The sequence below is a fragment of the Astyanax mexicanus genome, chromosome 8 (assembly GCF_023375975.1).
Source record: "Astyanax mexicanus isolate ESR-SI-001 chromosome 8, AstMex3_surface, whole genome shotgun sequence".
NCBI lineage: Eukaryota > Metazoa > Chordata > Actinopteri > Characiformes > Acestrorhamphidae > Astyanax > Astyanax mexicanus.
This window is the reverse complement of record NC_064415.1, coordinates 50,744,794-50,772,612: the sequence shown is the minus strand read 5'-3', so window position 1 is coordinate 50,772,612 and position 27,819 is coordinate 50,744,794. Positions and strand designations below refer to the sequence as shown.

The 27,819-nt window shown below is 37.7% G+C and overlaps 2 protein-coding genes across 3 annotated transcripts in view; one reads left to right on the top strand and one right to left on the bottom strand.

Annotated features, from left to right (window-relative positions):
• nmnat2 (nicotinamide nucleotide adenylyltransferase 2) overlaps positions 1-5,211 on the bottom strand; it is a 31,041-nt gene extending 25,830 nt beyond the window's left edge. Inside the window, exon 1 of the mRNA XM_022677915.2 lies at positions 5,001-5,211. Coding sequence (XP_022533636.1) covers positions 5,001-5,085 — 85 coding nt within the window. The 5' untranslated portion in view covers positions 5,086-5,211. The remainder of the gene's footprint in view (positions 1-5,000) is intronic.
• A 3,713-nt stretch (positions 5,212-8,924) lies between these two features.
• Positions 8,925-27,819, top strand: part of smg7 (SMG7 nonsense mediated mRNA decay factor) — a 43,863-nt gene continuing 24,968 nt past the window's right edge. Inside the window, exons 1-12 of one of the 2 annotated variants that reach the window (XM_007258029.4) lie at positions 8,925-9,084; positions 19,543-19,574; positions 19,873-19,990; positions 21,208-21,340; positions 21,523-21,694; positions 21,863-21,934; positions 22,617-22,767; positions 22,981-23,116; positions 23,826-23,988; positions 25,219-25,375; positions 26,980-27,050; positions 27,634-27,694. In XM_007258029.4, the coding sequence (XP_007258091.3) occupies positions 9,059-9,084; positions 19,543-19,574; positions 19,873-19,990; positions 21,208-21,340; positions 21,523-21,694; positions 21,863-21,934; positions 22,617-22,767; positions 22,981-23,116; positions 23,826-23,988; positions 25,219-25,375; positions 26,980-27,050; positions 27,634-27,694 (1,292 nt within the window). In that variant the 5' untranslated portion in view covers positions 8,925-9,058. The remainder of the gene's footprint in view (positions 9,085-19,542; positions 19,575-19,872; positions 19,991-21,207; positions 21,341-21,522; positions 21,695-21,862; positions 21,935-22,616; positions 22,768-22,980; positions 23,117-23,825; positions 23,989-25,218; positions 25,376-26,979; positions 27,051-27,633; positions 27,695-27,819) is intronic. The other variant, XM_007258031.4, reaches the window with a different exon arrangement.

The following is a 27,819-nucleotide window of genomic DNA, read 5'->3' as shown; positions in this document are numbered from 1 at the left end:
TTTTTTCAATTTGTGAATGATTGCTCCCACTGTGATTTGCTGGAGTCCTAAAGCCTTAGACTTCGCTTTCTCATTTGTTCAGATAAGGGCATACTGTGGTGCCTTTTGAGATCTTTTAGCTGCTTCATGTTGTCAGACAGGTTCTATTTAAGTGATTTCTAGATTCTACAGGTCTGTCAGTAATCATGCTTGGTCGAAATTGAACCACAGATAAATCACAGTTCATTTATGGTGAGGCAAATACTTTTTCACAAAGAGCAAGAATGGTTTGGATTTGTAATTTAAAAAGTGCTTTATACATTTATTCGGGTTACATTTGTCTGATATAAAAAAAAAATTAAAATCTGAAAATTATATGTATGACAAAAATACAAAAACTAAAGAAATCTGTAAGAGGGGGAATACTTTTTCACTCCACTATATAAGCAGTGTAATGAAAAGATTAATAAATAAAAACTACTTGATCTTTAAAAGAATGAAAATGCATTATCATTTTGTTACAGTAATATTATATCAGTGTCATCAGGGTGTCTGTATAGCCTCATCTTTATTAACTTTATAATCTTCATTATAATCATGTTTTTTTGGGGATGGAATGTTGTAACAGGGCTCAAGCTCTTTTACTAAAAGCTTGAAACCAAGATTCTTTCCTACTGTCATCATGAGACGCTCCATCTTTTAGATCTTTAACTGCTTAAACTACAATTTTTTATCCTAAGCATATTGAGAGAGAGAGAGAGAGAGAGAGTTATGTAACTATTAAAAGTAGAAGTCTATTCTTTAGAGAAATTACAGATGAAGTGAGTAATGTTTCCTACCCCCTCAAAAGACTCTTGGAATCTGGAGAAAACTGGTATGGAAAGAGGTCTAGCTGATCCACATGGCAACAGCTTAACATTGGACTAAGCCTTAGTTTTATCAGTGAAGAGAAGAATTAGAGGTCTGACAGGTAAAGTGCAGTAATAAAGTCATTGCTAAGATGAGAAAATAAAAAAGCAGCTCGTCTGGGCCATACTAGCATAATAAATACTTGTTTTATTATAAAAGCTTAATAAAAGCTTTATATAAATGTCCACTAATCCCTGCTGAAAGAAAAGATGACTGTTAAGGTGACTAAACAGCATAGATTTTAATAAGTATAGAAGAATGATCAACCTGACGAAACTAAACAACCAATAGGATCAAGATTAACCATGCCGGTTAAGCAGCATGACCAGCAACACCAAGCTGATGGACTAGAATGACTCAGCATAAACAACAACACCAAGCTGGTCAGCCAGCATGTCCAGATACAGTAAGCTTGATTATTTGATTCAAATAGATCTCCTTTATACAAGATCCGATTCCGATTCATATAAAGCAGAGACAGATCTTTATTCTGGTTGATGAACACACCGGAACACCAAACTTGCTCTCCCTTAGTGTTTCTATCAACAACTTTAATGCGTCACAGAATTACGATCAATCATTTCCTGAATCAGCTTGAATCAGTTTGACCTTTCCATTGCATCCAATCCTGAGACAGCTCATGACTCACAGCCAGAGTTACAAGCATATGAATAAAGACTGAGATACTCCTCCTCTCCTCCTCCTTTTCTACTCCTCTGTTGTGGCCAGAAACACCAAAAGTTGCTCCTCCTTCCTACCGATCATCCTCCTCTCCCCCATGACTCGAAGACTGATTTTGTGACGCCATCTTTCCATTGGAGGAAATATAAAAAGCTGCCTAAATTTACCCTAAAGCATCTTCCAGCGGAGGATACACCACAGTACCCTACCCACAGAATGTTTTTATATAATTTTATTTATAGATTTTTTTCTTATTTTCTCCCCAATTTACACGGCCAATTACCCAACCCACACATTAAGACTCCCGCTATCACTGGTGATGCCACAACACCAGGAGGGTGAAGACTAGCCCATGCCTCCTCCGATACATGTGAAGTCAGCTACCACCTCATGTTGAACCACTGCTGATGCAGCATTGCTGAGTAGAATCACAACATGTTTGGAGGAAAGTGCAGCGACTCGATTCTGATACATCAGCTCACAGACGCCTTGTGCTAAGCGACATCACCCTTTGGAGTGATGTGGAAAGAGAGCACCATCTACCCATCCAGAAAGAGAAAGGCCGATTGTGCTTTCTCGGGGCTCCTTCAGCCGATGGCAAGCTACATAAACAGGATTCGAACTGGCGATCCCCTGATCATAGTGGCAGCTTCTTAGTCCGCTGGACCACTCGGAGCCCTGAGTACACTTTTTTTTACAAATTTATTTTCAAATTGTGTATGTGTATAAATAATACAACTTTATAAAAAAAACACGTACATGACCGTAGAACATATAGTATCACTTATTATAAACAAGTAAAAAAGACATCCACTTCTATCTAATTGGCAAATCTTCATTTTCTTTTTTATAAATATAGTGTTTTCTCTGCAACAAGCAGGAGTATAAATATCTACAATTAACACAATTAAAAGGATGACCATATATTTGCTGACTGTTTGCAGCAGCTGCGATTGGCTGGGCAGTATTAGGAGAGCTGAAAGCGATTGTTGTGATTGGCTCAGATCATCAGTAGTCAACATCATATCCGAAAAGGATCAGCTGCCCCATTTCTCCAATTACTGCTCCTTCTCTCTATTTGTTCTTCTCCTCCCCTCTCCTCCATTCCTCCACCTTCTTCCGAGGGAGGAATGGAGGAGTAGGTAAGGAGGAGAAGGAGTAGCAAATGTTTAAGGATGCAGCCCTCCTCTTCTCCTCCTCCTCTCCTCCTTTCCTACTGTTCATCTCCTGCCCCAGAAGAAGGAGGAGGAATGGAGAGAAGGAGAAATAATTGGGGAAATGGGACAGCTGATCTCTTTTAAAAAAATTTTTACTACTGGTGAACTGAGCCAATCACTGCTGTTGCAGACATTTTTTTATTTGTGTTAATCGGGAAGTTTAAACTCCTGCTCACTGATATAAGTATGGTCACTTACTGTATGTAAATTGTTAATATTTTCTTTTCATTTTAAGGCATTTTAAACAGGGCTGGTATATTTTATAATTACAGATTTATTACTATAATGATTTAGCTATTCATGTAAAAAATGTCTGTTTCAGATATATTTGATTAGCCTATAGAATCACCTGAAATTAGCCTATGTGGCCTGCGTGACTGACCTCTATAAGTTCTTTAATGTTTTTAGGTAAATAAAGCTACATCAAACTATAATAAACTGGTCTAGTGTTGTAAGAGATATAGAGTATTTACAGCATCTGTCAAGCAGAAACTGCAGAATGGAATGCATATGGAATTACATAGTAAACTTTACAAAATTGTTTGGCACTAAGAAAAAGCACAAACATTTTTCAGCACCTCCAGGAACTCCTTCAAGATGCTAAGAAAACTATTCCAGGTGACTCTCTCTCATGAAGACACTGAGATGAAAATACTAAGAGAGTGCAGATCTGTCCTCAAAGTCCTCAAAGGTGGCCAAACTGTTTCAGACTTATACATAACAACTAGCTATACTTGTAACACTTAATATGAGTTAATATGTATTTGCTTTAGACATGCACAAATCAAGAAGAAAGAGTAACAGTGTTATTAGGATGAAGCCTAATGAGCTATATTAATATACCATTAATATTCACTATACAAGTGCTGGTTAACTAAATGTTTTACCTGGATAAACAAGGTGATTTTTGAACACCTTGACCATCAAAGACCATCTTAGACCATCTAAAACCAGCTACCAGCCTAAACTGGCCTTGATCTGGACTAACCTTCCTATTATTTCTATACATTATAGTAAATAAATAAAGTAAACAATGAACGTCTGTTTAAATCAGCTTCATCTGGATGTCAGCTGGACGTCACCCATCTCTTCGACCCCCATTAATTATAAGCAGGCCAGGCCTTGTTACTAAATGGAAGTGACTCAGATCCCAATACCAGCATTAATCTAATAATCTAGGTGTCATATATTCATATTGGTTCACCGGCTTAATGTTACTTATTGTCCATTACTGTATTCCACTAATGTAACTATAGTCTGCGTAACTGTGAAGCTTGTTATCATTGTTTACACTGTTTATAAATGCTTATTAACCCATTTAATTACACGTAACTACCCTATATCAACTAACCGAGGCATGGATAAATATTTATCTGATTTATGTGTATTTTACATCATTTTTAAACACAGCTGCACGTCAATTTCTGCTTAGAAACGCGATTCTGCGCCACATGCACTGACTCTCTCTCTCTCTCTCTCTCTCTCTCTCTCCCTCTCTCTTTCTCCGGTGTTCTGTCGATTTCAGCTACCTATCAATTTAAACAACCTATCAGATCTGCGCATGCGCGGATCCACATTTATTCTTATTTTTTCATGTTTTAATGTTTTTTTCAAGGCAATTCTGTTTTCTTTGGGTGCATTAAACAACATGACCTCACTGCCATTTTTGCGTGCGCGTTGCAATAGTGTACGCGGCTATTAACAATACCAATTAATAATCAAATTAAACTAGTAATAATAACTGTTTTTTTATACAATAAACGGTTTCTAATCAATAATCAGTTCTAATCAATTATCTTAAATGATCAACCCTGAAACAGTGTACAGTGATTGATTCCTGTTCTAATTTGGTGCTTTTGTTTTTATTATTATTTTTTTTTACCTTTAAACAGGGAGCACACTAGACTAACGTTAACACTAGGATAGCACGTCTTGACCTGGTAGCAGAAATCGACACAACACCGGCCGTCGCCCTTTTCAGCATCCCCTAAAATAACATTATCACATTAGCGTGATATATATTAATCCCGTAAACCAACATCATTCCGTTAACCGGGGCTAAACCGGGGACGCACGCGGACACGCACGCGCTCCTCCACCCAGGCGCGCGGTAAACCGGCCGCTGGTGTTATTGATGGGGTTGGTTCTGAGGCACCGCGCGCGCAGACCGCCCGCTCCTCCTCAGCCCGAGAATGAAAGAGAAACGCCGCTTACCGAACATATGAATGTGTCCCTTGGTGATGGGGTTAAAACTTCCACACGACAGCAGAATAACGTGTGTTTTGGCGGTCTCTGTCATCCTGTCCGGAGCGTCTCTCCACCACACATGCGCTGCGGGTCTGAGGCCTGTGTGGAGCCGCTGCTGTGGAGCTGCTGAGGGAGCGGGCGGAGGGGAGCGGATCTGGGCTGCGGCACTCAGACTCTCAGCCTCTGAGGAGCATCACCGCGGACTCACAGTTCTTAAAGGCGCAGCCTGGATTCAAACCACTAACCTGTATCATATTTTATGAAATCCAGTTAACCCAAAAGAGCACATGATGACTGACATACAGGTTCATCTTAAAAAAATAAAAGTATCATTGAAAAGTAACTTTATTTTAGTAATTCAGTTCAAAATAGGAAACACTCATATAGTATATAGATGTATTACACACAGAGTGATCTATTTTAAATGTTTATTGTTGCTGTGTGATTATGGCTTACAGACAATGAAAACCCAAAAACCAGTGCCTCAGAAAGTGTGTCAAGTCCTGCTGGAAAATGAAATCCACATCTCCATAAAAGTTGTCAGAAGAGGGAAATATGAAGTACTGTAAGATTTTTTGGGAAAACACTGCCCTGACTTTGGACTTGATATAACGCAGTGGACCAACACTAGCAGATGACATGACTCTCCAAACCATCACTGATTGTGAAAACTTCACACTAGACCTCAAGCAGCTTGGACTGTGTTCCTTTCCACTCATTTATATAATATATGAGTTTCACATTTTGAACTGTATTACTTAAATAAAGTAACTTTTAAGTGATATTCTAATACTTTAAAATGAACTAGTACACACATGCTTTACACAATCTCATGTCACAATCCATTATACTTTTGATACAAGATTAAAACTAGACAACTCAGAAAAAGAGTTAAGATTAAATATTTTTTAAGCAGCGGTCCCCAAGATATTTTCATTTAAACTGAGAGCAGTAGCAGAGTAGACAACATTTTCTAATTAATAGTATCAGTGTCCAGACATGACCATCTCTGCATCATCTGATATATTTAGTAGTCTGGCAGAATTTCACACAGGAATTTATTACATTAACATGCATTAAAAATACTCCTTCACATGATTTGTGCAATTAAACATTCTTACCAGAGTGGTCTTTAAACCCCCAAATCTCAAAAGCTTAAAAGCTGTCTCTTTAAACACAAATTGTGAGGGCCAGAAATAAACTTAAAAATAGCAATAGATGAAAACCACATTTTTTGGGACAAAACGAAATAATGAGGTTTTACACCAATTTCTATTCTCTAATTTCTACTAATTTAGCCTCAAATGGTCAGAAAATTGAGCTGAAAAACATTACACTGGCCTATGGAGGAGAGCAGTGATCCAGTTGGGCTTGACGAATAGGAAATCATTACATCTCTATCTATTCCTACCCATTCCACCCAGAGTGCAACCCTGATGGGGTCCATGTTTAATCCTTCATGATACTATCCATCACTGACATCCATAGGCGGGGCTCATGTGAGTGGCATGGTAGCTTAGTGGGTAGCATGTTTGTCTCCCAGTGATGGGAGTGTCCTGATTTCAAGACTCTATCTGTTTGGAATTTCCGTGTTCTCCCTATGTCTACCTGGGTTTCATGTGGGTATTTATTAATCAGTGAGTGGTTCACTGATTTAATGTTTACTATATAGGGTTTACTATATAGTGAACTGACTAGGGAATGACCAACCAACAAACAATCTTTGTTTGTGCTACCCTGAAGACATCTGACAATATCAGCACTGCATTGCATTATGGTATACATTTGAAATTCCAGCATACATTATTTGAACACTACATTTGGTAATGTATTGTGAGTGTTTGAGAGTGAATTATATTTGTTGCCAACACAAAGTAGGACATAATTGTAAAGTGGAACCAAAAATATACATGGATTTCAAATGTTTAATCAAATAAAAATCTGACAAGTGTAGTGTGCAAAAGTATTCAGCTTTTCACTGTGAAATCTCTAAAAAGAAATCCAGTGCAATCAATTGCCTTCAGAAGTCACTTAATTAGTAAGCAGAATCCAGCTGTGTGTAATTTAGTCTCAGTATAAATACACCTGTTCTGTAATAGTCTCAGTGGTTTGCTAGAGAACACAAGTGAACAAATATCATCATGAAGACCAAGGAACTAACAGATAGGTCAGAAACAAAACTGTAGAGCAGTTTAAAGCAGGGTAAAGTTATTAAAAAGCATCTCAAGGAAAATTTCATTCCATCATGCAAAAATGGAAAAAGCATTCTACAAATGCAACCCCACCAAGACATGGCTATCCTTCTAAACTGACAGATTAAGCAAGGAGAGCACTGGTTAGAGAAGCAGCCAAGAGGTCCATGGTCACTCAGCTCCACAGCTCAGGTGGGAGAATCGGTCCAAAGGAAAACTTTGTCCAAAAGTTGTCCACTCCACAAATCTGCTCTTAATAAAAGTGTGTCAAGAAGAAAACCATTGTTGAAAGAAAAAGAAAAAGAAAGGAAAAGTAACACTGCTCATCACTCTGAACTTGCCATCTCCACTGTGAAACATGGTGGTGGCAGCAGCATGCTGTGGGGATGCTTTTCTTCAGCAGGGGCAGGGAAACTAGTCTGAAGATGGATGGAGCTATATACAGGACTGGAATCCTGGAAGAAAATATGTTGAAGGCTGCCAAAGATTTGATACTGGGAAGGAGAATCATCTTCCAGCAGGACAATGACCCAAAACATACAGCCAGAGCTACAGTGAATGGTTTAGATCAAAGAATATTTATATGCTAGAATGGCCCATTCAATGTTCTGACCTAAATCCCATTGACCAGTGTTTTTTTTCCCACTCCTGGACGGAATGCATTCAGTAAGTAACAAAAGGAGCATCATGGCTCCCATCAAAACTCATTTCACCTCTGACTACTCTAAAGTACATCCATGTCTGGTAAAAGTAAAAAACAATGATAGTCTTGCCCGCTGTACAGTTTGTAATAGTGATTTTAGCATTGCCTACGGAGGACTAAATGATTGCAAAGGGCATGTTGAGGTGAGTAAATGTGACATATACAGCTCTGGGAAAAAAATAAGAGACCCCTTAAAAATTATAAGTTTCTTTGAGTTTACCAAATTGAAAACCTCTGGAATATAATCAAGAGGAAGATAGATGGTCACAAGCCATCAAACCAAGCTGAACTGCATGAATTTTTGCACCAGGAGTGGCATAAAGTTATCCAAAAGCAATGTGTAAGACTGGTGGAGGGGAACATACCAAGATGCATGGAAACTTAAAACTTAATGAATATGAACTTGCATTCTTTGCATTATTTGAGGTCTGAAGGCTCTTCATCATTTTTGTGATTTCAGCCATTTCTCATTTTTTACAAATAAATGCTCTAAATGACAATATGTTTTTTGGAATTTGGGAGAAATGGTGTCCGTATAAATAGCAAAATTAGAGAAACATTCAAAAAATGAAGTGGTCTCTTAAATTTGCCCATAGCTGTTTATATTATTTGGTGTGTGTGCAACTTGGGATGTCTGGATTTGCAAGTGCTGAATGTAAGGATATGTTCTTGCTTATAATAAACTATTATTTGTCTGCCTTTTCCCTGACAGTTCTAGGCTTTGTATTTAGTTTCAAAACAACAACCGAATGGATTTGTTTGTAAGAATGGTTGGTAAATGGCCCACAGTTTCGTCATATCGCCAAGAATATCGTAATATTAATTTAAGGTCCAGTCCTGCTGTATGGAGGTGTTATGAAACAGCCCTGTGCTGTGTGTACTGTGTGTTCTGTGCTCGCTGTGCTCCTCTCTCCGGGCTGGGGTTTTGCTGTGGCTGGTTTAGACTGTGTGTGTGTGTGTGTGTGTAGGGGAGGCGGGAGCGGCGGTGGAGGAAGTTGGTGAGCTCCGTCTGCTGGTGAAGGTTTGGAGCGGTTCTGCTGGCGAGCGGTAAAAATGATGGACAATATGGCGCCGGGTATAGATTTAGCTCCTGGACCTGTCGTTGTGTGAAGGACCGGCGGCTCGGCAGGATGAACCTCTGCGCCCAATTTTTAAGGTAAAGAAACGCTGGGAACGGGTTTGAGCGGATTTGCTGCCGGAGACTCTCACCTCAGGTCTCCGTTTGTGGGGGAACTGGTTACCGGGACCCGCTAGCATCACCGTCCGGGCTGCGGGCGACCGACCGACCGACCGACTGCCTGCCTGTCTGAGTGACTGACTGACCCTGCTGGGTTAGCTAGCTGGCTAAGCTAACTGGCTACAAGCTGCGGGTGATTAAATTCGGTTAGCTGGCTAGTGGTGGGATCCAGCGGGGTCTGCTGTGTGTTTTTACTCAGCTAATTCGCTGCTGGATGTGTTGGTTACCTAGCTAACGTTAGTAAACCGTGACTGGGAAAGCTAAGCTAACTGTGCTAGCCTTTGCTAACCCAGCAGCGCTAGCTTATTTACGTTCACTTTCCTATTCTAAGCCAGAGCTGGTTTATGCGGGCGAGACTGCCCACTTCATCGTATCACTCCATTATACTAGAAAATGCTGCAATTGAAAACCCGCTAGAGGGAGCCAGAGAGTGAGTCCTTAATGAATGGGGTTAAATGGAGCTAAACAGCTATTTTTAAAACTATTTACTAACCACTTGACCAGGATATTTCTTTACATTTAAAAAGTACAATAACATATTTTGTTAAAACACCAAATTAAACATACTTATTTGTTTCCATATTTCTACAGCAATCTGAGTTTAAGCAGTCAAGACGCTAGCGTTTATGCTAACTAAGTAAATAACTTTTATGAGCTGTCTGGTTTAAGAGTTTCAGTTTATCTAACCCAAAAACCCATAATGACATGTGTCAGACCCTTTAAATGATCTGTACAGCTAATTTAACTATTTTAATGCAGTCCCGAAGTGACATATATTACTGAACATCCTGTGAGCAATATCGCAGGGCAGTGTTTATATGTGTGTTCCTTCATGTGGTCTTATTTACTAAATGTAAGTGTGCTGGGTTAGAGCTTGAGATAAAACCAGTAGGCTATCTACTTTCAAAATGTATTCTTAGCTTCTACAGGCATGGTCCATCCATTTTAACAATTTAAAACACTTTAATAAAAACTTAAAAAAATTATCTGAATAATGGAACAAAATGTTAATAGACAGACAAGTTTTTATCTTAGCACAAAAAGTACCCTAAAATATGTAGAGTAATGTGCCCACAATAAGTAAAAAAAAAACATGAATGAGGTGGTCACTGAACACATCTTGATTTAAGTTTGAATTTTTAATTCGTACAATCAGTATTCAGAAATGAGCCTGTGCCCGGTTTCATAAAACACCTTAAGATTGCTCTGCGCAATCCCTTAAAGATAAGTGTGTTGCAGAAAATGCTATTTAAAAGTGTTATCTAAAATAAAGTCTCTTATGGGTGTATTTCCTTAGAATTATTTAAATGAACCCAAAACCTCCCTTTACTCTTGAAAAACGTTTTGGGATTAATAAGATATACAGCCTGCAATTATTAACTGATCAAGCAGGAGTGCATTAAGCATGTTGAATTCAGTGCAGAAGCTGGAATACCTCACTAAACCTCACTGTTTATACATGAACATGCACATAAGTGAGTTATTTTTATATCATTTTTACTCATTTAACATATACAGCTCTGGAAATAATTAAGAGACCACTCCAGTTTCTGAATCAGTTTCTCTGATTTTGCTATTTATAGGTATATGTTTGAGTACAATAAACATTGTTGTTTTATTCTATAAAATATGGACAACATTTATCCCAAATTTCAAATAAAAATATTGTCATTTAAAGCATTTATTCGCAGAAAATGAGGGGTCTTTTTTCAGACGTCAAATAATGCAAAGGCAACAAGTTCATATCATAAAGTTTTAAGAGTTCAGTAATCAATATTTGAATTGATTTAATCTCAGCTTTCATGCATCTTTGCATGTTTTCCTCCACCAGTCTTACACACTGTGTTTGAATAATTTTGTCGGTCCTAGTGCAAAAATTCAAGCAGCTTCGTGTGATGGCTTGTGATCATCTTGATTGTATTCCAGAGATTTTCAGTTTGGTAAAATCAAAGCAACTCATAATTTATAAGTGGTCTCTTTTTTTCCAGAGCTGTGTAGCAAGTTAACTTGTTCTTAGACATTGCTAAATCTAGAGATAAAATAATAAAGTAGAAACACTGGCACTCTAACAGTGAACTGTTGTTTTGGTTGATAAGTTGTTGTCATGGTTACAGTTACAGTGAAACTTTACTGTGGTAAATCCCTTTCTATTTTCGCTTAGGTAAGGGAAAAATGTCCCTTAAATGTTTGTAATTACATATAGGAAAACGTAAGGTGTTTAATGCAATCAGTACAGAATTCTTATGGGTTAAGCCTTTTTAAAAGCTTTAAAATGATATATGTGGTGCTGAAACATTTGAAATAATTATTGTAAATGTTGTGAAAATTAATAACAAGATAGATTATAATTTTCGGTGTAAAAATATTAAACATTTATTAGATAACTGTCTTTGCTTAGTTGTTTCATACGAACCCATTAATTTCATGGGCTCGCGCTGTATCGCGCTCCACTCTCTGCCTGACAGGCCGGGAAAAGATTGTGAAGTAACAGCGGGTAGTGATTCTCCTCGCGAGAGAGTCTGTGGCTTAGCACGGAAGGCTAACGTTAGCAAACAAACAAACAAACGAGCTCGAGTTTCGTCGTTTGTTGGATAAAAATGTGTTTGTTACAACAGTGGATGTAGTATAAATGTGTTAATTGACTAGTTATTCGGCTGTACGTGTTATTTTGGGTCTGTGTTCGGTTCTGTTTGAGGAACCAGTTTTGGTTAGATAGCCTCGCTGTAGCTAAGCTAGGTTAGCTAGCGCTAACTAGCTCGGTAGCTAGCTGGTTAGCTTGCTGTCTGTTTTTCATTGGTTTCGTTTTTAACTACATTATTGTAGTCAGTTCGAGTTAGTTATATATTAATTAATTTATTGTTTAATGAAGTGATATTGGTAGCTATGTGCTCGCTGCGTCCCGGTAATGTGTCTAAATTAGGCTGGTAGCTAGCTGTGTTTATTTGATTCTTAGTTGGCTAGGCTAAGCTAGGCTAGCTAGCTAACTCGCGCTTGGTGTGAGGTTAGTATTAGAGGTCTGTGTGTGTGAGAGGCAGAGAGGTCTAGGTCTAGCTAGACGTTCAGCTTGTTTCCCTAATATTAAAGCTAAAACCCGTCACTATTGCTAATTAGCTAATTTACCGAATACACGTACAGTCAGTGCGTGTGACCTCAATTATTTTTTTTGCTGACCTTGATATCGCCCATTGGGTTTCTATTGTGTTTTTTTACGTAAGAATGAATAGCATCAGTATCGTATGCAGTCTTGCAATAACCAGTGCAATCAATGCATCAGCAACTGTGACAGGTGAGCATAATGTGTGTTACCTGTGGTCAACACATACTAGGGCTGCAACTAATGATTATTTTGGTAATCTAATGATCTTTTGATAATTTTTTTATTAGTCGATTATTCAGCGATTATTTCTGTCCTCCATCTCTAAAAACAACAGAAAAAAGTCTGAACATGAGCTTTAAAAAGGCAATTAAATGTGCAGATGCTGTTTAAAAGTGGAGAATACTGATGTTTACTAAGTAATTATGTAATCTGTTGTGTTTTTGGAGACACAGACCTAGTTAACTATTTTGTTTCTGTCCCCAGCACTTTGTGTAATGCAGTACTGTTACAAATGAATGATTAGTCAACAATGGAATTTGTAGTCGACAAATTTCATTGTCCATTATATTAACTAATCGTCACCACCTGGATTTAACTAAGTAAATGATGTGGGGTTGCTGTAGTTGGTCAGGTCTGGGTTTAGCAACAGTATGTGCTGAATGAAAGAGCTCAGCTGACTACCTGAATATACTGAGTACCACCCCACTGGATTTAAAATGAAACAAATGAGATGTAATTAAAGTATAGGCTTTAAAGTTTAAGGTTTCGAACAAAATTATCCTATAAAGCATTTAGAAATGACAACCATTTTCCTACAAAGACAGGGGCGCAAAAGGTGTTGGAGAAAATAATTTTACCATGAATATAATGCTAAATTTTAATACTTTGTTGAGAATCGTTTGCAGGCGATAACTACCTGAAGTCTAGAACCCATGGAAATCACCAAACACTGTTTTTTCCCTTTTATGATACTTTATCAGACCTTTACTGCAGCTGTCTTCTTCAGTTGTTGCTGGTTTAATAGTCTTTCTACCTTCAGTTTTGTCTTAAGCAAGTGAAATCCTGTTTGATCTGGTTCAAATCTTGTGATTGATTCGGCCACTGCAGATTATTCAACGGGGTGCTTTCCCAGTGTGTTTTGGGTTATTGTCCATCTGTACTATTAAGCGTTGTCCAACCATATTAGCAGAATTTGTTTGAATTTGAGCAGAAACTAAATGCCTGTACACTTCAGAATTTATCTTTCTGTTTCTGTCTTCTGTCACATCTTCAATAGCACTGATGATCCAGTGCCACTGGAAGCTAATGCACGCTTGTATCTCCACCATGTTTTACAGATGATATGGTGTGATTTGTGTCGAGCTGTTCCAAGCCTATGTCATACTTTATTCTTCCTACCATTCCGGTGATAATTTCAAGGTTTTACATGTTCAAAGAACACTGTTCCAGGCCTGGGATTGATTCTTTAGAGCCCCTGAAATGAAGAGGCCTTGTAGAAAGATAGATGTAATTACTAAATGCTTCATATGATATTTTTGTTTGACCTTTTGAATTGAACCTGAAAGTCCTCACTTTAGGCTTCTCATTTTTTCATTTAAAATCCAGTGTGGTGGCATGCAGAACCAAAATCATTAGGATTGTGTCACTGTCAAAATATTTCTGGGCCCAACTGTTTGTGTCACAGACCATTTAAAGGTGTGTAAAGTTCCTTCTACAGCTGTGTTCCAACCATTCAAACATTATAATGAATGTTTTTCATTTCATAGAACTAGTTCTGACATCATTTCTCGAACAAAATGTTAATAATAGTTATGAAATTGTCATTTATGTGACATCATGACTTTAACCTTAAAATATTTTCAGTCATGTTCAATAAGAGAAAAACATGAATGACTGATTACTGAATTTGTCTGATTCAAATTGGTATTAATATTCAGAAATTTCTGATTTCTGATACACAAACGTTGATCGTCTTTCAGTTCGATTGGCTGTTTGCTAGTACCAATCTTGGGCAGGGCCAAATGCCACACAGATACCAGGCAAACCTGCTACAGGTCTGCCTAATTACAGCCACCTGAGTGTTATTTTGCGGGGTTTCTCAAGTGAGTACTGACTGGACAAGGAAATGCAGCTTCCTGTGATCAAACTGCCCCAACATTGATCCACACAGCGCTGCAGTGTAGGTATACCTTAGCTCCCAAATCAGATCGGCTAAATCTGAGAAATATCCAAAGATTGCGTAATTTAGCTGAAAATCGGCCGCATTGTAACAGTCCTATTAACACTGCTGCTGTTCTAGCTTCTGTAAAGTCTGTATCTGCAGTAAGTTTACCATAACATTAGTTAATGTCTAGCTATGGAGCCTCTAATTTTCGGTAGTGTCCTGCTAGCCTCATGTTTAGCATAATTAATGGATGTGAACACATTAAAAAGCTGAGCATGCTGGTTTGACCAGGAACCCTGTCTGTCATAATGCACTGTAAGTTAGCTTGATATCCTTAAATGCTATAATCGCCTGTTTTGTTCAGTTCATTGGATATGCAAAAGTCATTGCCTAGATAATGGGCTGTTGTTCCTGTAAAACACAGAAAGGTGGGCATCCTGTTCTAACAATCAGTACTAGTGACATCTGTTTGACATCTGAGACCCCCCTCAGCCCATGCCAAGGCATGTCACTATGCTTAATTTAATATGATTTGAGGAAAACTTGTTCAAGTAATATCAATGTAAGGTTAAAGTATATGTGTATTTCTAACACTAAAACAAAGCATGCTGTATATTTAAATAGTACATGCTACCTTTTGTTAGCAGTGCGTTATGGCATAGTTTGCACAAGTCTGTACCAGACCGTTTCCATGCAAATGTTTGGGAATCTTTGCCAGTATTATTTGGAATGAAATCATACAGATGTTGAACTGTAAAACAGGTGTGATGTTACAATATGTATACTGTAACATCACACAGGTGTCTTGTTAAATGTATTAAACAGTTTTTTATATATTGACATGAACGATATATTCATATATAAATATATACAGGCAGAAAAGTGACTTGTTTTTTAGCATGTTTATCTTTCAGCACTGGGGTCCTGGGTTCAGGTATCTATTTGGGGGGAATTTTCATGCTCTCCTTGCCTCTGTGTCTATTTTCGGAGACTCAAGTTTCCTTTTAGGGTCCAAAAACATGGAGAATAGGTCATTTAAATATTCTAAATTGTCCTGGTGTATGCGTGTACGCCTTTGGGCCTAGATTTGCACTCTGTGTTGGGTCAAATCCTCAGTGCCGGTTCATTCCTCCAGGTGGACGGTTGTTTCCGGTTAAGAGTACACAGTGTGATGCCGCTTCTCACCAGTGTGTGTTGATGAACAGAAGTAAGTGTGTGTAGAATGTAATTGTAAGTGTCCTTGGATGCATAGGAAGGCATATAGAAAAAGTATTGCTTAATTTCTCATTATTTGTAGGGTATCATTTCTGTAATCGTTTGAAAGTACTGCCAATATTTAGACTTATTGTCATCCACACAGGCAACCCCTGAACTACAGCTGCATGATAATGGGAAAAAAAAATAGCTTTCAGTATTTTGTAGGTTTGTGATGTTTAGGAAATCCAAAAAATTCACCAGGCTTCTCCAGAAGTCGTCATGTCGGCTTGCCTTTTGTGTCAAGCAAGTTATAGAATGACACTTTTTGTTCAATTTGCATTATGAGTCTTAACACATCCTCAGATTTGACTATTGCACATGTGCACATTAAGATAACAGTGCTGAAATGAGATACTGTGCAGCCCTAGCATGAACTGTATGTGACACATGCAAATGCTTTGTTTACATTATGCTACTTTATTGCCGTAAACAGGGCCTAGTGCTCAATGGCTTTTTATTTCTGAAAAATGTGAAAACTTGCATTCTGTAAAAGCATGCATCTCACACAGTTGGTTTGTATTGCTGGGTATTAGAGGTGTGCCAAAAAATCGATTCACATAAGAATCTTGATTCTCATTTACTACGATTCAGAATCGATTTAAAATGTCCCAAAATCGATTCTGAGGGGCGGGTTTTAGACTGATTTTGGGCTGGGTATTTTTGTTGGACCTGGCAACCCTGGGGATAGGGCTTGTCCCTTCAAACGGAGATCTTCCAGACACACACAGAGCGTAGGTGTTTGAGAATCACCGGTAAGATGGCAGAACAAGCACTATATTACCTTAGATTAACGTGTAGTTTCAATGTTTTATGGCAGAATGCTTCATAACAAGCATAAAAAAGATCGCTAGTAGTTAGTTTCAGTAACTGTTAGCTAGCTAACTAGCTAACTTTCCAGTTCCACCTTAAATAACGCTACAGGTGGCAGCGGGCTGCAGCATTTAAGGCGGAACGGAAAAATAACAATAAGCTAATCAGAGCTAATTTCAGCTCCTCATCACAGAGGAATTAAGGAATGGACAATATGAATTAATTTCTCCACCTCCTGCCCCCTTTCTGAAGAAATACAACGACCTTAAAGTTAACTAGTTAATCAGCAGCTGCTCCTGAACTTTAGCGCTTCACTGCTATCATCACATCAGCCCAGCAGCGTCACCTACACACCACCGCTAGTAGCCTGGTAATAAAGCAGTGTTATTTATTATTTATTTATTGTTCATTAACGTCATTGTGATATCCCAGTGATTCCTCTGTCACTGAGGACCCACATTCCTGCACATTTTATTGTTTTTGTAACACATTACTTGCTCCAGGACCAGTGTATATTATGGAGGGTTTTTTTTCAATAAGATTCATAAGCCAGAAGCAGAAATTTTTATAATTCAAATCGTTTTGAATCAAAAATCGATTTTGAATCGAATCGTGGCCCCCAAAATCGGAATCGAATCGAATCGTGAGATAGTAAACGATTCCCACCCCTACTGGGTATGCAGTCTGTTTTTATGCAGAAGTGTATTCAAACACCTAAACAGAGTAAACGTTACTGGGTCTATAGAGACACACTTTTCAGCAAATACACATACGTCACTTTTGCTTGTGACGTCAACTGAATCATTGCGGAACAGTGATTGAGACTTGGCAATTGACTGTAATCTAGATGTGCTCAAGTTTCCCAGTAAACTTCTGTTTACTAATGAGCAATTATTGTAAAGTTGGATGATATTGCATAATTATAATACCATAATGCCCCATATTTTGACATTGGGCAGGATGGAACTGATCCAAATGGAGCTGACATAAGTACAAATGATTTTTTTTTATTTACATTGCAAGCATATTGTGATTAAATGAATCATGATAACTGTAAATATTGTCACATTGCCCATTCCTATCTGTTGATTCTTTACAGAATATTATACTAGGTCTTGAGTTACCTCCTGCTTGTGATCACCACATCCCTTTACAGGTGTATAAGGGCATGTGTGGAATGGGCTGTCGTGTTTGTTGCTTTTTGTGAACTAAAATGGTCAAGAACTTCCTTCTTTTGGAGGAAAAGGCTGTTTGACTGACCAAAAGATTACACGCACGTGGCACATTGATTAAAAAAAAAGAATATGTACTAAATTACAGCAAGTGTGAAAAAGGTAGGGCTGCACAAAATTGTGCAATATTGTTTCGGCATCACCATCGCAGTTTGCATACGCAAGTCACTTTGCAGTATTTTTCAGCTAATTAAAAACATTTTCACAATACATAATAGGAATGGGCGATATTTCAGGGTAGTTTTGTGATAACATTATTCTTAGCAATATGACAAAACATAGAATTTTTTCACACGAATTTAAAGATTATAATACTGCAACAAAATAAATAAAAATTTAGTGTGTATATATATATATATATATATATATATATATATATATATATATATATATATATATATGACAGTTTTAAACATTTAGTACAAACAAAAAATCTATAAACAGTAACCTACCAAGACCCTTATTTTGTATAACATGATTATAGTGTAACAAAATAAAAAAAATAACAAAAATAAAGTAACGTATCAATTAAAAAAATCTACCACAAAGCTAAAGTGCACCATAATTAGTGCATGCATATAAACTGCAAACACAATTAAATAACAAAACAAATACACCAAGCACACCCCTAATACACAATATTTATATGGATACACATGATCTCAGTCAAAATGCATCATTAGCTCTAATTCTTTTATAGCTATTATATGCTATTCAAATGTTCTCCCATACTGAGTACAAATATTTATATCCGCAATGTATACTGCAATTTATTCAGTTCAAATAAAAAATATTTAGACATAAAATTGCTGAATTGAAATTAACATTTTTAGCACTGTTAAGCTCTGGTAAGATCTGTTTCTGAAGAGTAGCTGCTGTTCTCCTTCAGCTGTGAGTTAGCATTAGTTGAGTTGGGCTGAGTTGGGCTGAGAGTAGCTACTAAAGCCAGTCAGATGGGTTTACTTACTCATCCTGTTTGGAATCCAGTCCAGGCTGAAATGAAGTCGTTCTCTGGAAGCTGATTAGTTAATATGCTGCAGCTGTGTCATTAGCCTGCATCTTGCTCTGTGTGAATAGGTTTTGGGGTTGTGTTCCCCAGTCTCTTCTGCTGTTTGTGGGTAAAATTGTGGAATGGACACTAGGGGAAGCTCTAATGGTGCTACACAGCAGCACAACTTGTAATATCGCCAATGTTTTGAATATTGCTAACAATATTATACCCTGAAATATCGTGCCGTATCACCCACCCCTAATTTTTACATCAGGGTGCTAGCAAAAGCAAAAAAATCACACTATTCTCATTTGCCATTATATATCTACTAGAGACAGATTATATCTGTCCAGTATCATTTATTTTACTTTAATCCTGGATATATGGAGAAATGTGCAGTACATTTATTAGTATTATATTTTCTGTTACAAATCTGATAAAATTCTTTTATTTTTTTGTATCCCATCATATGCAATAGTAAAATCAATTTTTCATCATGACATAATATTATATTAAAAGATGTTTGACCAGTGGTGGGATGAACCCCCCTTATATGTGAGTTTGGTTCTCCCAAGGTTTCTTACTACTTCAGCTCTTTCAGATTTTTTTATGCGTCCACGTTCACTAGGGGTTATTAATTACCTGTTCATAGTTTTTAACTGATTATTAGTCTGTAAAGCTCATTTGAGACAAAATCAGTTGTGAAAATCACTATATAAAAATTGTTTTGATATGATATTGTCAATATGATAAGAAAATTGATTGTGTATATTTGTGTTGCTGTCTCTGGGTAATTTTTAACTGATCTATCTTTCTTTCTGAGCAGGCAGGCAGAGGCCCTGAAGGCTGATATGACAGGTATGTTTAAATGCTCATCTCACTGTGTTCCACTCTTCTGCTTATAAAATTTCTGATGTTGAAACAAGACTATTTTCTAATACACTGCAGTGTATAGGATATAATACTGGGGGATAAGTATCAGATTTTGGCCTTCAGTTTTTGTCACCTCGTCACATTCTGATAGCACATCATGTCGTTGCTAAGAGATTCGTGTCTGCTGTTTAAAAGGCTTGGTTTTTTAGGTTTTCTTTACAGTGGACATTTCAGGTCAGCAGCAGATAATTATACTGAATTTGGTGCTTGCTCTGTTTGTCAGATTCGAAGCTTGGTGCTGCAGAGGTGTGGACATCGCGGCAGGCTCTTCAGGATCTGTACCAGAAGATGCTGGTGACGGACCTGGAGTATGCCCTGGACAAGAAAGTGGAACAAGACCTGTAAGGAAATAGCCATTTTTTAATGCAGCTTTTTTGGTTTTGAATAGTGGTAGGAATCACATAACATTTCATGATAAAGATGATATCACAATACTGTGATTATGTGATACTCTATGTATTGCAAGACAGTTATCTACTGTACTTCACAGTATCTGTGTTACTGAAGAGGATAAAATACTACTAAATAAGCAAACACCAGGAATTGGTGTTGGTTAACCAGAATTTCACCAGCAATATTCTTCACCGCAGGTTTACCCTATTTATTTAATTAGCACCACCAGTGGAGTAATGAAGCATAAACTTTAGTAAGTCAAATAGAAGAGGCGAGTCTTACTTTAGATTCTAGAGCGCCCATGTTTTATGCCATGTAATGATGATGTATCCCTAACAAAAACTATACAGTATGTCATGATTTTGGTATTTTCTTCCACCCCTGAGCAATTATTTGATATGTATTGACATGCATTTAAAAGGACATGTAAGCCATACACATGTTTTCAGTAGTCAGTATGAGAGAATTAGATCATATTTTACGATTTTCTTTTTGTGTGTAGTTGGATGGTTTATCCGTCAGTGCAGTCTTTGACTGTGTGGTCAAAAAATGGGACTTGTGATAATGCTATTGAATCCACCAATATTTTAAGCCCGCAGCATTGCTAAGGGTCTTCAATACTTGGCTTGGCTGCACAGATTGTTCTCAGGCTAAAAAGAAGTTTGGTGTGAACCTTTACCTTACTCTGCTTCCGGTCGAATGTCACATGAGCACAGTCTGCAGAGTTAAGAGGTGCCTCTGTTGCTGCATGTGGATAATAACATTAAGAAAAACAGCAAACTCAAATTGCATCACAGCTCTTATGATGCATTTATCTTAAACTCATCGCAATAATAATAAAAAATATATATTTTTTAAACACAGTACTTCTGAAATCCCAAAAGCACACTTATTCTGGCACCAGTTTAGACACACTTAAGTGTTGCAAAGGCTCAGCGCATGCGTAGAAGCAAAAAGACATATGGTAGTGGCTCAGATCTGATTTGAAAAAATCAGATTTGGCACGTTCACACAGCCATGAAAAATCTGATCTGAGCCACATTGAGCAAAAAATCTAATTTGAGTCGCTTCAGTCTGGTAATGTGAACCTAAGATGCTTTACTCATTTGTAAAGCTTTTCCAAACTCTTCTCTCTTCTTTTTTTCCTTTTTTCCTTTTTTTGTAGCTGGAACCATGCTTTCAAGAATCAGATAACATCACTACAGAGTCAGGCCAAGAACAGAGCTAACCCCAATCGAAGTGAAGTGCAAGCCAATCTTTCCCTTTTTCTTGAGGCAGCTAGTGGATTCTACACACAGGTGAGTTGCCTGGATTGTCAATGAATAATGATCTTATTAGTATTCACACTCTGCAGATTTTTAATGAAAACCTGTGGTTTAAGCAGCTCACACTGCAGTTTTCAGTTTGAGATCTGTACTGTTGGGACTAAAGCAGTTTTCAGAAATCGTCGCATGAAACTACATCTGTCTCTCCCTCTCAGTTGTTACAAGAGCTGTGCACGGTGTTCAACGTGGACCTGCCTTGTCGTGTGAAATCCTCTCAGCTTGGCATCATCAGCAATAAACAGAGCAGCACCAGCGCCATCGTGAAACCACAGCCCAGCTCCTGCTCTTATATCTGCCAGCATTGTCTCGTCCATCTGGGGGACATTGGTGAGTCTGCACACTGTGTGCTTTCTGAACAGAGCCACTTTCAGCACTACATTCTCCAGTACATTATGCATTCAAGGCATGTTTGTTGGAAAGAGGAAGAAAGATGTGTTTGTTTTCTGTATTAATTTACTTATTTGCACTGAAAGCCTGTTTGTTTTCTTTCCATAGCACGTTATCGCAACCAGACCAGCCAAGCGGAGTCTTATTACAGACACGCAGCTCAGCTCGTTCCCTCAAACGGTTGGTCACTCACTGTTACTTATTGCACCGTTATTCTCATCACCTTAAGCTTTTACCCAACATACAGTGCTCTGCCCTGTATGTAGAGTAAAGTAGAGTCAGCACTCTGTGACTTCACCTGCAGTTCTATTTTGGGCAGTCAGTAGCACTGCCTGTTTTCAGTTAGGCATGTTAACATGAATTCCACAGGGTTCAAATGGTCATAAAAAACCTGGAATTTAAAAATGGCAATTTCCAGGTCTGGATAAGTTTGGAAAAATAAAAATGCCCAGAAGGTTTTGGAAAAGTCATGAAAATTTGGTCTACAATTTTTTTTGTGTTTTCATATATCGATGGAGAAAATCTATTTTGAGCTAACCAATAAGTCAGCTCAGAGTTAATTCAGTAATTTAAGCCTACACGATGAAGCTTTCAGGATCTGACACACATTTTATCATTAAATATTGTGTGTCAACATTGTATCTGATATTTTTTAGACCTATTATAATCAATTTTGAATATACTTTTAGTTGATGTTTGGTTTTATTGTCCAGGTGTGCACTAAGGTTTAAAAAAAATTGTATGGTTATTGCCTTGAAGGTGTGGAAAAGACATGAAAATGTATAGGTTAAAAAGTGTATGAACCCTGATTCCAGTAGCTTTGTGAAAGCGGTTTCTGAATTCTCCATTTTTTGGCTTTCAGGTCAGCCCTACAATCAGCTGGCCATTCTGGCATCCTCCAAAGGGGACCACCTCACAACAATCTTCTACTACTGCAGAAGCATCGCCGTTAAGTTCCCCTTTCCAGCAGCTTCCACCAACCTACAGAAAGCTCTCTCCAAGGCTCTTGAGAGGTGTGAAATTAATTTATAGCATTTTATATCACTGGCATAACATTTAAATTTCTATTCATAGCCACATAGTGCAGATGAGTGACAGTAGAAAATAATAAAAGAAAAGATTGTACAGCAGGAAACACTTGATATGTTTACTGGGTGAAAGCTGTGCGCCGTGATGTTAGACTCTTAAAATGTGTTCTGACTGCACTGTGACTCTTTAATCGGCAGCCGTGACGAGGTCAAAACGAAATGGAGCGTGTCTGATTTCATTAAGGCCTTCATCAAGTTCCATGGCCATGTTTACCTCAGCAAAAGCCTGGAGAAGCTCAACGCACTGAGAGAGAAGCTGGAGGAGCAGTTTCAGGTACAGTCGCATGACCAAAAATCATTTTAATATTAGAGTATCGTAATTTATGGCTAACAAACTTTGTTTCGCCAATTCAGTCAAAACACTGGAAATCTAAGCTTGCTGTGCTTTACTCACCCACATAAACTGTTTTCAATAAAACAAATCTGTAAATTAATCCAGGGCTAGTCAGGACAGCAAAGTATTTTCAGCTACTCTGTATCAGTGTAAATCTAAAGTGCATTTAAAGTGCCACCCTGAGCTGAGTAGAAGGCTTGTATGACTATTATAAATGTAGATAACTGGTGATAATCACAGCAGCCCTGTAACAGATCATAAGCAGATCATTATACTTCTTTTACTCTTAGCTTCTTAAAATGGTAGCCCAAGTCATTTATCTACTTTTTAATATAACCTCACCCTCGTTACTTTTCCTTGTGGACTGTATTGTTTAAACCAGTCAAGTCGCAGCACAGTTTGCTGTATGTAACATTGTGTACGTAGCCTATTTAAGCAAACTTTTCTGTAACATGTTTCTGTGTAAATATATCTTGCGGCTTATAGTCAGGTGCGATCTGTATAGGTACAAATTATTCTAGTCGGTGCGCTTTATAGTCCAGTAATACTTGAGGTTTCTGGCTCACCACTCAGATTACGTGATGGCCTCCTGGATCCGTGTGGTAACGAAACACCACTAACCTCAGTGTGTTTGTCGTCTTTCTAACAGAGGCTGATTCTCCAAAAGGCCTTCAGCTCTCAGCAGCTGGTTCACATCACAGTCATTAACCTGTTTGAGCTCCACCACCTCCGAGACTTTAGCAATGAGGCTGATGACCAGAGCTTTAGCTCGGATGAGCAGATCAGCTGGATTCAGCTCCTCGGCCTTTTCAGTATGTTGCACCGTCATTCTTGTTAATCATCTTTTCACTTGCATTTGTGTTTATATGAACTGGTGGCATAGTCTTAACTGCAATTTTTTCCTGCTGAAGTTAAAGAAAATTGTACATTTCTTGTGAGTAAAAGTTAAGACTATATAAGTTTATTACTACATAAAATGTTTTTAAATTCAGAATGGGCTGCATCATTGGCGTGTAGCACTGTGTGTAGTATGTAGTGTTGATTTGAGCGAGTGAAGGCCGATTTACACTGGTTATACTGTATTGAGTCAACTTGTTAAAAATGGCGTAGCTTGTGCGTGTGCCTTATTCAGCAGTGTACGTTTATAAACTGTGTTCCAAATTATTATGCAAGTGATATTTTTCTCAATGTTCCTAATTAGTCCATGCAAATGACAGTCAGTATAATTTCAAATCATAACTCAAAATACACGGTTCCATATTATTATGCACAACAGAGTTTCAAAACATTTTAGAGGGTGTAAAGAACCACAAATGCTATTTTTTTTTAATTTGCAGCATTGAAGCTTCACTAGGTAGGATTGAGTTTTGTGCTCATGGGCTACCCCTACAGTTGTAGAGTGTAATAAATGTTTCAGGCAGATTAGTTTCTCTTTCTCATTTTCTGGCTTTCACAGACATTTTAGGTCTTATTCCAGCTTCTGCTAGAGTGTCTGTATGTTAGTTTGTAAAGAATGAACCAGTAGTTCTTGTAGAACTGTAAGAACTAAAGGTCGGAAAGCAGGTCGCAGTTCTCGTGAGCTTTGGTCGCGGCCGCCTCAGAAAACTTACAGAGTCTGGTTTGAGCTCAGAGGAGCTCCGGCACAGACACGAGAGCACCGCTATTCCTCCTATTACACCTCAATGCAGCACTGCAGTGAGTTTCAAGCTGTAACTTCTTTAAAAAGATCAAAAATCAAGGATATCCTACCTAGTGCTGCTTTAAGTGGACACATTTACTAAAATTAAAAGGTATTTCAATCAAACACGTCTTAACAGGCCAAGTTACATATGAACCCTTATTTGTTATTACCTTCTCCCGATCACAGTGGCAGTGCTTAGTCCACTGGACAACCCAGAGCCTTGTAGCAAAATCACATTTATCACAATTATAGACACATAGATGCCCTAGTTTGTATTGCAGGTTAAAAGGGTTAATATTGAAAGCACTGTTGTCTTGATGGCCTGTCTGTTCTGTTGTAATGTATATTTCTGTCTCTGCAGTGTCTTTCCTAGGTGTGATGTGCAGTCGGGCTTTGCTGAATAAGAACCAGGAGGAGATCATGGGGGAGTGCCCACTTCCAGCCATCAAAGTGTCCCTGGATTGGCTGAAGCTCCGATCTGGAGTCTTCACAGAGAGCGCTGTTGACCAGAGACAATAGTAAGCAGTCTTTCCTCTCCTTTTTTTCCTCTGTGAGGGTGCTCTGGTGCTCAGTGGCTTGACTGATGCTTGACTGATTGATTGGATTTATCAGTAGACAAGGAGATTTTGTTTGTCCGAAACAGAACAAAATGCAACTTTTGGCCAAAGGCTGAAATACTAACACTAAATACGAACAAGTTTTCGTTAATTTTGTATTTTTTTTTTTTTTTTTTTACCATTGAGTATATTAAAATGGCCTACAGGCTACATTAGTTCAGCTATAGTTACTATCCTAGTCCAGTACAGCTCATATCTTTCAGCTAAAACACGCACAATATGTGGAACGGTAGTAAATGGGTACACAATGTGTGAAGTGATGCGAAGTGCTCTGTTTTTGTTACATTTTTGCAATTATAGTAATAAATAAAAATTAATTAGTCTATGGCGTTTGTTTCTACTCATGAAGGGAACACTACAATATGACTTCTGGTTGCCAAATATTTCATTTGTTTTTATCACTATCAATTAAACACTTACAGGAATACAATAATGTTTAAAACACTTCAAGTCTTTAAATGTATTTAAAACCTGCACAGGATTTTTCCCTTAAAAAAATTAACAGAAAATGTTGTTGTACCCATGATCTGCAAACTTCTACACTTCACTGTCGAGCTGAAACATCAAGGGTAGAAACAAATTTAATATCATGCGAGGCAGGCTGTATTTACCCTACATAAAAGCCATGAGTCTGCAGACAGAGCTTACTCTCAGCAAAAAGAAGTGATATTTCAGGTTTTCCAGATGCAGGTATGAGTCACTCTAAAAAGCACAGAAACAGCTGTCATCTCAAAGTGTGTGCTCCAGAAAGATGGTGTGAAAAGTAGGAGGATTGATGTGTGAATTTCCTAACAGTTAGGAAAGCTGAATGTAAATATATAAAAACTATAAAATATGTTGCTGGTCTTATAACATGAGGTGTTCAGCGCATGAAGGTATTGTAAAATTTGCTGTGGACCTGAATATGATGGTTTCAGTCAGGCAGAGGTTTGGTAACCCTGAGGCTACATGGATATAGGGGTGTGTGTTTGTTTAGGGATGGGCGATATGATGATATTTAAAAACACATACCTTAACATGTTTGTAATGGTTATTTTACAAAATGATCAAACCCATTTAAGTATAATGTTTAAGTATCAGCAATTATTTAACACACCAGAAACACAGTGTGCAGTATATTTAAAGTGTTATGTTTGAGTAATTCACTGACACAGTGCGCTGCATTGGAGATACAAAAAAGTCTTTATGCTGCTTCTTTAATTACAATGTTTTTACAACATAATAAGAAAAAAGTTGTATTCTGATTCTGGGTTATCATCTCTAAAGAAAACAAATGTTTTCCACTCAAACCACCCATCTGATGGTAAACTTGTGAAAAACATTGTACAGGTGTGATGTAATGATTATGGTAGTTTTTAATATATTGTGTAAAATGCACAGAGCTCTGTGTGGCTAAAATTAAAAGTCTTTATTGTAGGATATGTGCAGTGCGCTGTGTGTAACAGTTTTCTTAAATAATAGGTCTTTTTTCTTAATTATTTTTTATTTCCCCTCCTTTTTTACAGTATTTGGCCATGGCTGGTCTCCGTTCTTAACAGCTTCCAACCCAAGGAGGAGGATGTGTCCAATCCATCAGGTAAATATGTGAATATATTGAGCAGTGCAACATAGCCTGTTTTTATCATTTTGAATATGAACATCCAATTTTGTTCTTACTAAATGTTTACTAGTACAACCTCCAGTTTCAGATATCTAAGATTCCAAATATATATACTGTTATTAAGACAAACAGTTTTGTAAACTAGTTTTAAATATTAGTCATACGGTATTAATGTTTTGTTGTCAGAATCTGATTTTGAAATTTGCAGAAAAAAATTTAATTCAATCTAATCAATTATAAATATATGGGAGCTCTAAAACTGCACATATGACTTCATATACATTTTTACTTGTAAAAAAGGTAATTATAGATAATAAAGTTTTAAGCAAAAATGATAGATAATGGATCAATGGTAAAGATGTAGTTACTTATGACACATCTAAATTATGTGAAGGCTATGTCATGCTGGTAATAGGACTAATCAGAATGGCTTTATAGTTTTGATATTACTAGTTAGAATTTTAAGGCTGATATAATGAACGTAGAACGTAGTAGTTTTTTGTATAACGCTTTTTTGGCTGTGCTAGTTTCTCAGATTTTTCGTCTGCTTGTGTTACAGCGGTTCCTCTCCCAGAAGAGTTTGAGCTGCAGGGCTTTCTGGCTCTCCGTCCTGCTTTAAGGTAGAGTTTCATATCAGTGTGTCAGAACTGGACGATTTCCAAAGCGTTTGCATTATTGGACTGAAGTCAATGAACCTTTTAGGACTTTGATGTTTTGAGGCTGGTGTCTTGTTTTTGTGAGCTTT